This window comes from Solanum stenotomum, chromosome 9 (genome assembly GCF_019186545.1).
Source record: "Solanum stenotomum isolate F172 chromosome 9, ASM1918654v1, whole genome shotgun sequence".
Classification (NCBI taxonomy): Eukaryota; Viridiplantae; Streptophyta; class Magnoliopsida; order Solanales; family Solanaceae; genus Solanum; species Solanum stenotomum.
In genome coordinates, this window is record NC_064290.1 from 317,192 (window position 1) to 332,238 (window position 15,047).

Consider the following 15,047-nt stretch of genomic DNA (forward strand, 5'->3'; position numbering starts at 1 on the left):
AAATATATTTAAAAATATTCAAAATAAAATACAAACAATATTCGTCGTTAATGAATTACACAAACAATAACATTTCAATAAAGATAGAATAGTGATAGTTCCAACGACTAAACAATTAGTTTTGTACCAATACTAATTTATAAATTTATTGGTATTATAATGATATATACAAATTATATGCAATTATACATTTAAGTATGATATTCAACATTTTTTTTATGAATACCAAATATCGTATCGGGTATAATTTTTTTCAAAAAAATGCATAATAAATACAACAATATTAAAATTAGGAAAAATTATAGAAATCCCACATTTTAGTTTTACTATGAAAAGAGTTTAGTGTTGAAAAGAGAAGTATTAAAGAGGATGTAACTTTGTGCAAAATAAGAAAAAGAAAAGTGTTGAAAGAAATAAAAGAAAGAAAAAGAAGAAAGTGAGAAATAAGAAAAAAAGAAGAAGTCAAAAGTCGCATCATTGGTCGAAAAGAGTTAAGGGAAAGAAATTGAGATGAAAAGTTGCCAAAAATAGGTCAAGGAAGAGGTAAATAGCCAATGAACTGTCAAGGAGGGCAGAAAGTCACTAAAAAGTACCCAAATGTACTACACCTGACCCTGAGCCTCCGTTACAAGCTAAGAAAAGTCTTATAGTGATCCTAGTGACTAGTTTGGAGAGTCTAAGCAGTGAAAATAAGGGCAAGCCTATTATCCCCTATAAGTTTTACAAATTTCCAAAATCCCTCATTTCGCACATCAACTTAGTGTATCTCGCGCATCACATTAATGTATCAGCGCTTATATTATTGTATCTCGCGCATTAGATTAGTGTATCATGTACAAAATGTAATGTATCTTACTTAACGATTAATGTATCTCGCGCATTAGATTAATGTATCAACTCTTATATTATTGTATCCGTTTGAGGAATTTTTGTAATTATAAACTTTTAAGGGATAAATTAAAATTTTGCCTTAAAAGTATGTGATTTCTGTAATTTGCCCAAATTATGATGTAAAGAAATTGGATTTCAATATAATAATTTGATATCTACCGTAGCAGGTAGCCTCCGAGTTGGACTCTAGCCTACTTGGGCTTGGAAAAACAAACTAAAGGTACATCAATGGAATCTTTCAATGCCCATACTATCCCAGGCCCAATTATTTCCTAAAGAGGTCCATCAATGGCAATTGATATAAAATGATATTTATAAGATGATATATTTATGGGACTTTACCTAAAAAATATATAAAATTAGGGGTGATATTAATCGATTTAGCGATTTTTTAGTAAATAACAAAAGTTTTTTCACAAAATGTGTACAATCTAGTAAACCAAACAAGTGACATATAGAAAAACATTCAAATTACAATTATATTTTTGTATGTCGTGTGTATATCATTGTATGTCCACTGATACATCATCATTGTTTAAAGCCCACTACAAATACTTAGAGTTGAATAAGAGTTTTTGAGTTTAATTAAGGGATAAACATCTGAAAAATATCCCAACTTTGGTTGGATTTGTTGTTGCGATACTAAACTTTCATGAGGATCTATTACCTCCCTAGACTATTTAATACCGTATTTTTTACCCCCTGAACTATTTATAGTGTATTTTAAAGGTATATATGTGCCCACGTGGACACATTACTATTTATAATTTTGCATTATTTTTTATGTCCACGTGGGCAAAAATATATGTTTAAAATACGGTATTCAATAGTCTAGGGAGGTAATCGGTCCTCATGAAAGTTTAGTATCGCAACAGCAAATTCGATCAAAATTGAGGTATTTTTCAGACCCTTATCCCTATAATTAACACAAATTGTTTTGTTGAAGATATAAACACTCAATTCAACAATCAAAATACAATTATTCTACCTAAAAGTACTGAAATTTAATGTCATTTATTGGACCAGCTGTTTATTTGATTTATCATATTATAAAATGAAATTATATAATTGATAGGCACACTCACCTACCCCTGATTTTATATTCATCAATACCTATTCCTTGATGACCGTTTTTATTTTTATTTTTTTTAACATCAACTTTTTAGATCATAATTTAATTAAACGATTGTTATCCGTTGTATTGTATTATTAATTTAAATAAAATATATGAACGTGTGATATTGTGTAACAACGGAGAAAAATACAATCTTTTTAAACATTATATTAATTAAAACAATATATTATAATACAATATAATATATTATGAAACAATACATAACAATTATATGATTTATTTTGTGGTCATTAGAAATGTTAGAATAATGTAACGTTTGTTAGAAGGATAATTTTTTAAAAGCTAAATTTGCACGACTTTTAAAAATATGAATAAAATTTAATTAAGAATTGTATTATATGGTCCCAGTAGATGATACGTTTTTCCATTCAATATTCTCCTCGTCTCCCCTATTGCAAGTATAAAGGCTATTTTTGGTACAAAATAATCACTAACTCCATCTACCTTCAAATTATTGATATTTCCTTTTAGAGCAATTCACATAAATAGTTGATATTAGTGGATTTAGTTCTCAACAAAAATAGTTGCTAATTATTTTGGGTTAATTTTTTAAACCCCAGATGAAGATTAGCAGTACTAATTATTTCAGTTGCTTATTTTTTCTGTGTTTACTACTATTTGTATTTGTAAATTCATTTGAGGAACAGAAAAATTTGAAGAAATCAGAATTTCCAGATGGGTTTTTATTTGGAACTACTACTTCAGCTTATCAAGTATTTTCTTCTATTTATTTATCACTTTTTCACTAAAAATTATTTTCATTTTTTGGATATTATTTGATTCCCTTTTTTTTTTCCAGATTGAAGGGGGATTTCTTGAAGATGGAAAAGGGTTGAGTAATTGGGATGTTTTTAGTCATACTAACGGTAAATTACTCACCTCGTGAATTAACTGTTGGATTGAGTTAGGCGGAATGTTATTTTCTTGTCATACTAGAGTTAAAATTTCGGCCTTGTCATTCTATCGTCTATGGTTGGAACTGTTGGATTGAGTTAGGCCGAATGTTATTTTCGTGTCATACTAGAGTTAAAATTTCGGCCTTGTCATTCTATCGTCTATGGTTGGCTGCAGTCAAGTAACTTACTTCATTGCCCCCAACTGTTTCAAGTACCCCTAGGGAAACAAAATGGCTTCATGTTTTTGTCCAGATTCATACCAATTTCGTAGTTCACTGGATGTTGAACCCCAACACGGGGCGCAATGGAGGAGCCAAGATTTTTACTAAGCAGATTCAAAATTATATGAAAAAGTAAACATACGAAGAAGTCAAAGGGGTTCAACATTTACTATGTATACCTAATAATTTTAACTATGTATAAACAGTGTAGTCTTATTGGCTCCGCCCTTGGTTGGTTATATTGTCGACCCTCTAGATGTCTAGTCTTGGACGTGCAGGGGTGTTAGATGCCACATTTGTTGGGGATTTAGAACTAGCTATTATGTTGAAATTAGCCAAGGTCCATTTCTTAGTTATCTTTTTTCTGAAGTCTATTTTTTATGCATACACTGAGAAAAAATTTCGACTTTTAAATGGTTTCAGGAAGGATAAATAATGGAGATACTGGAGATATAGCGGATGATCATTACCATAGATTTCAGGTCGAATATCTGGATTTTGAATAGTTCTCTTAAAAGAAATTAACTTTACTTTCTGATTCTATGAATAATTGCAGGAAGATGTTGAGTTAATGCACTCTATTGGCTTGAATTCGTATCGTTTCTCTATCTCGTGGAGCAGAGTCCTTCCTAGTACTTTCCATTATGCTTTTGTTTGTATTTTGTTCCCTCGATTGCTGTCCTGATCGGATCAGTACTTATTTTGTTTACGTTTTTTTGAATTGTGATAGGAGGAAGGTTTGGTAAAGTAAATCTTGCTGGTGTTACGTTCTACAACAAACTCATTGATTCTCTCTTACTCAAAGGTGTAACGTTTGCAGATAGTACAAATTTTGGCTTAGTAAATTCATGGATGGTGTGGTTAGATAACAGAAATTTGACGTATAATTGCAGGAATAACACCTTTTGTGACTCTTAATCACCACGACCATCCACATGAACTCGAGGAAAAATATGGGGGATGGCTTAATCCTGTCATGCAGTATGTTTCTTTGAGTAAATACTAGGTATGGTACATTTGCTAGCGATCTTAAGGATGTCCGTTTTTTAATTGTGTCCCATTTTTTCTCTATAGGGAAGAATTTTCGTATTTTGCTCAGATTTGTTTTGCGAGTTTTGGTGATAGAGTGAAGTATTGGACCACAATCAATGAGCCAAACATGTTTGCAGAAATGGCCTATGTGAGGGGAGTGTACCCTCCTGCTCGTTGCTCCCCGCCTTTTGGCAACTGTTCAGCTGGAAATTCTGATACCGAACCTCTTGTTGCAATGCATAACATGTTATTGGCACATGCCAAGGCAGCAAAACTATATCGCGAGCATTTTCAGGTAAGGATCTGCTTTCACATAACTTCTCAAATAGTGTAACATGAGCTTACCCAAATTTGATGCAGCCTAAACATGGGGGATTCATAGGAATTGTTGTGCATTCATTTATGTATAAACCGTTAAGGAATAATGACTTTGATCGTGATGCTGCTAATAGGGCTGTGCTATTTACCGCTGCTTGGTTAGTCTTACTGGCTTAAAACTTGGCCTTTACAAGCTCGTTCACGCATTGACGGTAGCATAAATCTTGACATGCTATTAACCTCTTATCTCAGGGTTTTCGATCCTTTAGTACACGGAGATTACCCTCAAGAAATGCGTAAATATCTTCTAGATGCACTACCGAGGTTCACCTTAGATGAACGAAAGCTTATTAAAGATAGTATTGATTTCATGGGAATAAACCACTATGGCACTCTGTATGCAAAAGATTGCATTCATTCTAGCTGCGTTTGCTCCAATTCTAGTTGCATTGCGGGTGGAGACCACCCTATCCATGGCTATCTCATTACTCTAGCAGAGAAAGATGGCGTTTCTATTGGAGAACCGGTATGAAATTGTTTCGTAATCCTTAACTCTGCTTTCTCTCGTCATGATATGCTTATTATCCTGTTTTCCATAGACAGGAATGTCTCGATTTTTTGTCGTTCCTAATGGAATGGAGGAGATTGTGGACTATATGAAGAAGAGATATCATAACAAACCTATGTTTGTCACTGAAAATGGTAAATAATCGAGCCTCGTTTTCCTTGCTTATTCATATGCTTTGTCGAAAAGCTGTTTTATGAGGTAGATTGCAGGTTACGCTTCTCTGAATCCTACTACTGCACAAGCGGATGAGCTACAAAATGATACTAAGCGAGTTGAATTCCATAAATCATATCTTGCATCATTGGCTCGAGCGATCAGGTAATTGTACTCCCCTCCCATGTTCTCGTACCAAAACAACATGTTGGGTCAAATTTAGACGAGTCAAGAAGTGACAAATTAATAAACAAGTCATGACTCAACCAACCCAAAACTTTACGCAAAATGAAGTAATGACTGAATCTTTGATGCCTTTGTATGGCATTTACAGGAAGGGTGCTGATGTACGTGGTTATTTCATTTGGAGCCTGATGGATAATTTCGAGTGGACTAGTGGATACGAGCTGAAATTTGGGCTATACTACGTTGATCGCGCCACTTTAAATCGAGTTCCCAAGCTTTCAGCAAAATGGTATACAGATTTCTTGACTAACAACAGCCTCAATGGTGAAGAAACAGGAAAGTTAATTACATTTAAGTATAGTTCACAAGCAAATCATTTATCAGACAAATAGTCCTCCAACAAGTACTATTAACTATATTGCTTGAACTTCTTAAAAATAAATGTTATACTAGTGTCATATCCTTCAAAAATATATTACTTTTAAGACCCGTTTGATAGGATGTATTAGTCAAAATAGTCCATGGATTAAAAAATATCCATTGAATAGAGTAATTTTTCCCCTATATAGTCAAAATTACATCATATAAATTAAATTCACACCATGAATGGACTGTGTGGCAGGGTGAGTGGAGACTCAGATTCTCTTCCGTTACTGCTGACCCAATCCATCTACCTTTTACTTATTTTAAAAATATTTAAATAACGAAATACATGTGTTTTATGTTTATTTTTATTTAAATATTTGTATACAAATTTTTATATTTGTATATGACAATGATTTCCTTTGGTTTTTCTGTTTTATCACCATATACATTTAATCTTTTTTTGTATAACTTTTTAAAGTTTGTATAAACGTGTAGTTTTCGAATTTTGTATAATATAAATTTATATAATGTAATTTGTATAACTGTGTAAAGTTCATATGTTTATGTTTGTATCAATTCGTTATTTTGAGTTTTTATCATATTTGTATAAAATTTTAGACTTTGTATTATTCAATTATACAATTATCTAACCGATATACATATACAATTCACCTCTCTCCCACTCTCTGCCCTCTCTTTCTCGCCTCTCTCCTCCCTCTCCACATCTCGCACGCCACTCTCCTCCCTATATCATGTAGCTACGGATCGTAATTAGTAAACTATAGTTATGAAGCATAATTAAGTTATTTTTTAGTCGTTACGAGTGAAGGTTCCCCATTATTATTTATATGTCAAAATAAGTTTGCTTAGTTGTAAGTAGATTATTGAAACCAATTCCCGAATCCTTTATTTTATTTTGGTAAAATCCACAAATTGAATTGAGTGTTTTATATCTATAGCAATTTGTGTTAATTAAACTCAAAAACATTATTCAACTCAAAATATGTGTAGTGGGCTCTAAATAATGATAATGTATCAGTGGAGATACAATGATATCGCTACATCAAAAATGATCATTAGTAGTAATTAATTTTAATTGTCGCCAATTATGTATTTTTAGCGACAATTAACACTCTTTTTATGTGTCCATAAAGTCTTTAGCGACATTGATTCTAATGACACTTAACTAATATCGGTAAAAACTTTAACACTCTTTATTAATGTCAATATTTATTGCTGCTAGAAATTATTTTTGTTGTAGTGTATACATACGACACGACATACACACATATAATTGTTATGTTTTTTCGTGGTTGTTCATCTTTTCTAATACATATGGGTTTAGATTTTTAATGTATCTAGTTGATTTTGTTTCTTAAACTAATGTATAATGCCTTTGTTTCAACATTATGATACATTACAATTTTATCATGCACAATGTATCGTGTTCAAATGTTAGTTTTGATACGTAGCCTTAATTAGTATTGATACTTGATACAAAAATTCTACCAAATATATCATTTATCATGTATCAACCATTTCATCTACAAATTTCTGCTACATATGGATTTTGCTCCCTTTTTTAGTATTGGACTTACCCAATTTAATTATGATGATGAAAACTTTTATGAAAATCGATTGAAACGACCCATTAATCAGGGAGAATTTGAGAGCAGAGAAATGTTGAAGAAGGATGCATGCTCGAGTTATAAATCTAATGTTGAAAAATGACAAAAAAAAAAGAAAAAAAGAAAAAAATTGGATCTGCCATTGCACTACCATCACTATCAAAGATACAAATTTTCAATGTATCTCGTTTATTTTGATTCTTAAATTAGTCTTTGTTAGTGTTATCATTGATCTAATATATCACTGTTATAATAATTAGCCTTTGTTTTATGCAATGTATCTTCATATTTAATATACTGATATATAACTCTAATGATGTTGAATCTTCGATTAGTGTTTATCATGTTTAATATAAATGTACTTGATACATAAACTTTGTGTTATGTATCACACACAAAAAAATATTATTTGAAACAATTACATGTATAATAATGTATCATGCATTAATTTTTTAGGCATGATACGTAAATTCAAAATTATACTAAATGTATTTGATACATACCAATTACCAAACAATAATGTATCAATCTCAAACCTAACATCTTATGGACAACAATTTCTTAATTAATGTATCTAGTAGAAGTACAACACTTATCAATTTAAACAAGTTATATAAATAGCCATGCATTGATAAATCTATCTATCTCGAAAACACAATTTAAAAAACGATTAGACAACATTATAAAAGTGATAGATAATCCACCAAAGCTATGTATCTCTTCATGAGGCACTCTCTGGTGACAATGTTGAGTTCAGTGTTAAGAATGTTGTTGTTAAGGATCTTAAGCGTGGTTTTGTTAACTTTCCTTATCTCATCGATCTCCTGCGATGATAGATTTGAGACTCACAAAAGAAATTGTTTGTCCCAACAACTATTCATCATGTATCTCATCAAATTTGAATCTAATTTGAATGGTTCTTCGATGAACAATGAATATGGAGAAGAAATTTGATGTTTTGAACTTTTTGGTTCTTTTAGAATTTGCGATTGATTGATTGACAATAAGAAAAATCGTATAAGCGTAATTTTTAAGATTTTAATTGAATTTTCTGTTTTTTCCCTTTTTCAGCGTAATAACTTGATACATAATGTATCTGAATAATGAATTATGTATTCGGATTGTGTAAAAATTAAGAGATTATTGTAATTAGAAAAAGAATAGGAGTAGGATGTAATTTTACTCCTTACTATTTATGTAAGTTATAGTAAAGTCCACATTTGATAGTGTAACCAAATCTCCACTCAAAATTATCTATTAAACCCCACACGAAATAACCACGTACATAAGCACCATTCATGTCTATCATAATTTATTAATGAGAAAATATTACATCTTAATCCGAGCAAAAAAATATTAATTATATGAAACATATATGTAATCCAATAAGGTTAAATTCATTTGAATCCAATATTTTTATTACTAAAATACATATATCCCATTGAATTTAAATTTTAGATTGGCCATCGAATCTAATTTAGTGGTTGGTCACTATTTTGGTTATTATCAATCTCCTAATTAACCGTATCAATCTCCTATTTTTCCTATTTTGGTTCTTGTTTCATCCTTTTTCTATGTTTTAATTTTTTTATACTGAAGATTGATATCATTTTGTTTTTTCTAAAAAATAAAAATTGAAAATCGTTTTTGTTAAAATAATAATAATTATTCTTATTTCTTAAATCTATTTTGTTTTTGGAATATGTAGTTTTTGTAATATATTTTTCTAGACGAATAGTACAATATCTAACAAATAATAAATTAATTAAGAAATAAAACGAAAAATGAATTCAAATAATTTTTAATCAATTAATTAACATTATATTTTCCTTAAATATATCAATCCCATGATTTTCTCTTAATTGGTTGGTCATTATATTGATTGTTATCCGTCTCCTAATTAATAGTATCAATCTCCTATTTTAGTTCTTCCTTCCTCTTTTTATTTACTATTTGTTAAAATAAATTCATTTTTCGTTTTTATTTCTTCTTAATAACTACGGGAAATTCATAGGTCACATAATTGCAAATAGAGAAAGCTCTAAAGATGGGAAAAAAGGCTAAATTTTTCAAATCAATAATGACCTTCCACTGCTTTTTTAGTGGAACTTCATCAAAAAAGAACAAGGAGATGTTTCTACACCATGAAGGTATATTTTTTTTGTTCTTGTTTGACTATCGAAGTAGAATCTTGATGTAATTACTAATAAAGTTGCAATTATGTGACCTATGTAGACTATAAGGTCACAAGTTTGAGTTGTGGAAACAAATATTGCATACAATAGATCCTTATGGTTCATAACAAAAGATTAGTGTTCATAACGAAAGTTTAGTACACACTAGCTATAGCTAAAATTCAATTTTTTGAATGCAGGAAAGCAGTCAAAAAATATAATAGAGGAGATAAATCAGATGGATATTGATTGGGTGAGTTTTATCATGCACAATTGTTATTATTTCTTGTTTTAAATTAATTTTCTTTCATTATTTGTTTATTGCAAATAATTTGTGTGGCTCAACATTGCACACGTAGTTAAGTCTATTAACACTTGTTTTAATTATTCTATCTAGGCCATTGAAATCTACTTTCCCGAGGAAATAATTGTGGAAATTCTCATCAAATTACCTGTTCAGTCTCTTCTTCGATTTAAATGTGCTTCAAAATTTTGGAAGACATTGATCACCTCAGACCACTTTAAGGAAAAGCATTACAATCATGCTAAGAATAATAAAAAAATTCTTATTACTCGATGGCTTCCTGATCATACAACTTCATATTATTGTTCTTCTTTATCATCTCCTCAACCATTACAAAAGCTTGGTTGTTGCCCTTCAAATAATAAACCAAACAGGTATGAAGTATTATGTTGTTATGATGGTTTGTGTCTTTTGCATTTTTATTATGACTATTTACTGTGGAACCCGTCCACAAATGAATCAATACAACTTCCTTATATTGATTACCAAGAGTCAATTCGTAGCACTTTCGGATTGGGATATGACTCGATTAGTGATGACTATAAGATTCTTAAAATCGACAACAACGGTGGTGATGATTCCAGACCACCCAGTAAAATTCTTGCACTAAAGAGCGATTCTTGGAGAAAAATTGATAACCATCCTCGTATCTTTCACAATTCTACATATCGTGATGGCCCTTTGACATTTGTTTGTGGTGCATTTCATTGGTTATCTAAGGATAATGTAAACAATTATTTTATGATTTCACTTAATATATCAAGTGAGGTGTACAAAGAGATAGAGTTGCCAGAGGAAATTTGTAATATTCCCAACATGAGGTTTATCAAACGAGACCTTTCAGTAATAGAAGGAATGCTTTGTGCTTTTTGTAGTTGCCTACATCCAAGGTGGGGCACTTTTAAGTTATGGGTAATGAAAGATTATGGTATCAAAGAATCTTGGACTATATTATATAATATACAAGAAAGATATATCTATCACAATCTTGGCATACCAAAATATATATTTGCGAATGGTCAAATACTACTCATCTACAATTGTGGTGTTTGTCGTGGGTTTAGGACATCCACAGGACTATTTGAATTGTTTCCTGCACATCATGGAACTCAACGAGGATTAGTTTATATGGAAAGTTTTATTTCTCCCAAATTACTTATTTCATATTAGTTCCCAAAGTTTTCTCTTATATATAAGTTTATTTACTGGTCAATTGTGTTTAATATATATATATATAAGTTTATTTACTTGTCAGTTGTGGTTTATCAATATTATTGTTTTTTGCTTACTTGAAAATGTGTTTGTCAATATTTTACTGAATTTGCAAGATTTTGTACTAACTACTTGTTATAATTAATGGAGTGAATATTAATTAATCATGGCTAAGTGATAGAAATAATTTTATCTATTTATTATGTATTGTATATTTATTAATTTGACGTAATCACAATAGCTATTATATCTATAAATGCATTCAACATTATTGGATTTGTACGATTCTAGCTAGGGATAAATATAAGAAAATTTAATAAAATTCTCATTAATAAAAATTTTGTATGGAGTTCAATAGATAATTTTGAGTGGAGATTTGGTTATACTGTCAAATTTGGGTTTTATCATGTTCATCCTTTTTGAAATTTGATCATTTGAATATATGATACATATAAAATTATTTTATCACTTAACGATAATTAATTAACATCATAACTTATGAACAAAGACAAATTTTACTAACTAGGCAAAACTTTTCAATTTGTACTAAAATTATGCCAACATAACAAAGCTAGTTTTGCTAATCTCATCATTGGTAGATGAATTTATAAAATTCTAGCTAGTGATAGTTTCATCGTGAAAATAAAATATTATCTATCATGTCAAGTTGCCAATATAATACTACGTAAATCGTAATATTTAATATCATAATAGATTATAATATATAAAATATAAGCACATCCAATGAAATAGTAGTAGACTTTATATATCAGTTTTTGTTTAACAAATAATATTGTACATATTGAAGAAAAATGAAAAAAAATATATATTATATTCATGAAAACAAATATCTATATTATATCCATTGCCTAATATGAATGTATATAAATATTACATACCACGTCATTTAAAAATAAGAAACTATCATATATATATATATATATAGAGAGAGAGAGAGAGGGAGAGGGAGAAAATGGAGAAGTTGAGAAAAAAATCAAGAAAAATAATTATAAATTGGAAAAGGGTGGTGCATATTGTACGGGTAGAAACACACGTGTAGTAGATGTGTTTACTTTTTTAATGGGTTCAAGATTAGTTTTATAATACTATTTGCAATTCAATTTGTATAACTTTTTAATGCTGTGTTTGTCCAACAAAGTGTCGTTTATAAATAAGGGTAATCCCATCTACTGGGGCATAAGTGCTAAATTATTTTATCACACTAAAATTAGTCTCAAGACAAGTCTCTAGTAAGAATTGACTTTCCATAAATAATGCAAAATGAACTAAAACAAAATGTGTTTTTCACTATTTTGACTATTAACTAATGCATTATTTATCATCAATACATACACATATGTAAATATATGTATATTACGGTATTTAAAATTAGTTATTTTATAGAATACATGCAAATTTGTTTACCAAAATATTTGTTTTATTCAATAAAAATATTCGATTGATTTTAAGAATCGCCACTTAGTTTTTAAAGAAAAATTAAGAAAGCTATTTTTTCAAAAGATCAAAAACAGAAATCTAATGAAAATATTAAAGGATGGTTCGAGGTTCATATTAGCATTTTGAAAAGTGTTTGAAAGCACTCGAAATATCTGTTAATACGTGATTATTCGATAATTAATTATTTGGCTAATTGATTTTTAAGAAAAGAAATAAGACTAGTTTAGGAAGTAGACAAACTATAGACTTCAAATCATTTTAAAGAAACAGATCACTAAAATTGTCTTAAAACTATAGACTTCAAATCATTTTAAAGAATATTCTTGAATTTCAAAATCAAAATTCCGTCGAGAATACCCCGATGCTTATGCGAAAAAAGCCTCAAATCGTCCAACAAAATGAACAGATGTACGGTTTTGATCGATTGGTCGTCCTTGGAGCAAGGACGAAAGACGCGGTTACAGCAGGTGCTTTTTGCTGGAACAGTACTAGGTGAAGAAGACGACGCGTCCACTGCTTGGAGCCGTTGGAATTTCTGCTTTCCGTGTATTTTGACGTTGCCGTTTGGAATCGTTTGATAAGCCAACGTCGTTTCGTTGCTGTTTGCGCAATAGTTGATGTCGTTTCCGTCTATTTGACGCCGTGTTGCTGTACTGTGATGTTGCTCGAAGACAAGGCGCGCGTGAAGGGTGTCTGCGTTGCACGCAGTCGCGTGCTGCTGCTACTGATGTGGTGAACGTTGGAAGCTCTGGGTTTAGGAGAAGAATTGGGCCGGCTGAATGGAAAGAGTGGGCTGCTGTTAATTGGAACGTTTTGGTGGGCTGAAAGAATTAGGAATGGGTAGATAAGTAACAAATCAAAATTAAAATTATTTTTAAATTTAACGTAAATAATTAATTTTGTACTTAAACTATTAATAGCCTTAAAAACGTTATTTTATTTGACTAACTGAATTTAAATAAACCCATAAATTTATGTAACAAAACACACCTCTAGAAGCTTAGACAGAGTTATGAGAAAAATGAATTTATCTGAACCTCTTCGATGAAAAAATTAACATACCCCATCAACATTGGACAGAGTCAGAGTTAGGGGCAAAAAAGATTTATCCAAACTTCCTCGACAAAATATATTATAGATACCACATTAATAAAATTAAGGATAAAAGGGGTTGTCTCAAATAACTTTATTGAAAAATTACATTGTATATATCAAATGAATATGGATGAGGTTAGAGGCAAAAAAAAAAGATTTATACCATCTGATGAAAAATTTATCAATTTTTTTATTAAAAAATTCTGACTCGATCCCTACTATCGAAAAAAGAAGAGAAAGAAAAAAGAGCATACATGATTTAACAGAATCATCATTGCTCATCTTAACTCCTTGTAAAACAATAGCTTCTTCCGATTCTCCAAAATCAAAAGTTGGTGGTTCTTGATTACTACTACAACACCTAAACAAATCACAAATTGGCAAAAAAAATAAAAATATAAAAATTAATTAAAATCCTCATTAAATAAATAATGAAATCTTTTCAAAGAACTTATACATACTTTAGTGTGGAATGATACATGAAGCTTGTATTATAAGGCATGTTGTGCTCAATTGACAACAAGAGGGGTCCAAAGAATTTGTTTTTTTTTTGTCTCATTGTATATCCCTTGTTGTAGGAGTGGCAAATACACGTTTTGATATAATAAAAAATCATTTAAAAAAAGGATGATTTGATGCACAAAATATTTTGTGTTAAAGAGAATATGAAAAATTCATGAATATTTTATACTATTAACTAGAGAGATAAAGTTATTTCGTGAATCAATTAAAAAAATTATATTATAAAATATAATTTTTTTATTGACTGGAAAATAAAATTATGTTGAAATAGTGGAAATAATCATTGAATATTATTTTTTTTTCCTCACAAATTCAATCAAAATATTTATAAAAATAGTCATTCGACATAGTTTTAAGTGAAAAATAGTAAGTCCTTAATAACGTTAAAAGGTGTGATGTAGACGAATATTTCTACGACTTGATAAAGTACAAGAATTTTTAACGATTATTTTGTTTTAATGGAGGAGGTATTAGTTTTGTTAGTCTATCCATATCAATTTATATGATAATTTTAAAAAATGTAGCTATAAAACCCCCATTCATTTCATTTGTTTTCCCCAAAAAGAACTAAACATGTCTACTAACCCGAACCCCACTCCCTCCGGCTCCGGTGACAACTCCGTCGTTTTTGACCCTTCAGCTCCTCTTCTGCCTCCTCCGTCCGTCATCGACCTGGATCCCACTCTCACCCCCAGCCCCGGCTCCGGTGGCAACAGCCCTTCCTCCGTCGACGTTTCTGACCCTTCAGCTCTTCTTCCTCCTCCTCCGTCCGTCGTCGACCCGAACCCCACTCCCACTCTCAGCTCCGGCTCCGGTGGCAACAACCCTTCCTCCGTCGACGTTTCTGACCCTTCAGCTCTTCTTACTCCTCCTCCTTCCCCACCTCCT

The 15,047-nt window shown here is 30.6% G+C and overlaps 2 protein-coding genes across 4 annotated transcripts in view; one reads left to right on the forward strand and one right to left on the reverse strand.

Annotated features, from left to right (window-relative positions):
* LOC125875615 (ABC transporter G family member 9-like) overlaps positions 1 to 15,047 on the reverse strand; it is a 188,696-nt gene that overhangs the window by 5,183 nt on the left and 168,466 nt on the right. Inside the window, exon 1 of one of the 2 annotated variants that reach the window (XM_049556607.1) lies at positions 7,365 to 7,369. The exons of the other annotated variant lie outside the window; for it this stretch is intronic. The gene's annotated coding sequence lies outside the window, so the exon portion shown is untranslated. Of the gene's footprint in view, positions 1 to 7,364; positions 7,370 to 15,047 lie in introns of those variants that run through there. 2 annotated transcript variants of the gene reach the window in all.
* Positions 2,456 to 15,047, forward strand: part of LOC125875616 (beta-glucosidase 18-like) — a 52,564-nt gene continuing 39,972 nt past the window's right edge. The window contains exons 1-12 of one of the 2 annotated variants that reach the window (XM_049556609.1): positions 2,456 to 2,739; positions 2,826 to 2,892; positions 3,567 to 3,625; positions 3,700 to 3,775; positions 3,874 to 3,948; positions 4,037 to 4,124; positions 4,218 to 4,470; positions 4,536 to 4,651; positions 4,746 to 5,019; positions 5,093 to 5,195; positions 5,271 to 5,379; positions 5,549 to 5,924. In XM_049556609.1, coding sequence (XP_049412566.1) covers positions 2,587 to 2,739; positions 2,826 to 2,892; positions 3,567 to 3,625; positions 3,700 to 3,775; positions 3,874 to 3,948; positions 4,037 to 4,124; positions 4,218 to 4,470; positions 4,536 to 4,651; positions 4,746 to 5,019; positions 5,093 to 5,195; positions 5,271 to 5,379; positions 5,549 to 5,792 — 1,617 coding nt within the window. In that variant the 5' untranslated portion in view covers positions 2,456 to 2,586 and the 3' untranslated portion in view covers positions 5,793 to 5,924. Of the gene's footprint in view, positions 2,740 to 2,825; positions 2,893 to 3,566; positions 3,626 to 3,699; positions 3,776 to 3,873; positions 3,949 to 4,036; positions 4,125 to 4,217; positions 4,471 to 4,535; positions 4,652 to 4,745; positions 5,020 to 5,092; positions 5,196 to 5,270; positions 5,380 to 5,548; positions 5,925 to 15,047 lie in introns of those variants that run through there. The other variant, XM_049556610.1, reaches the window with a different exon arrangement.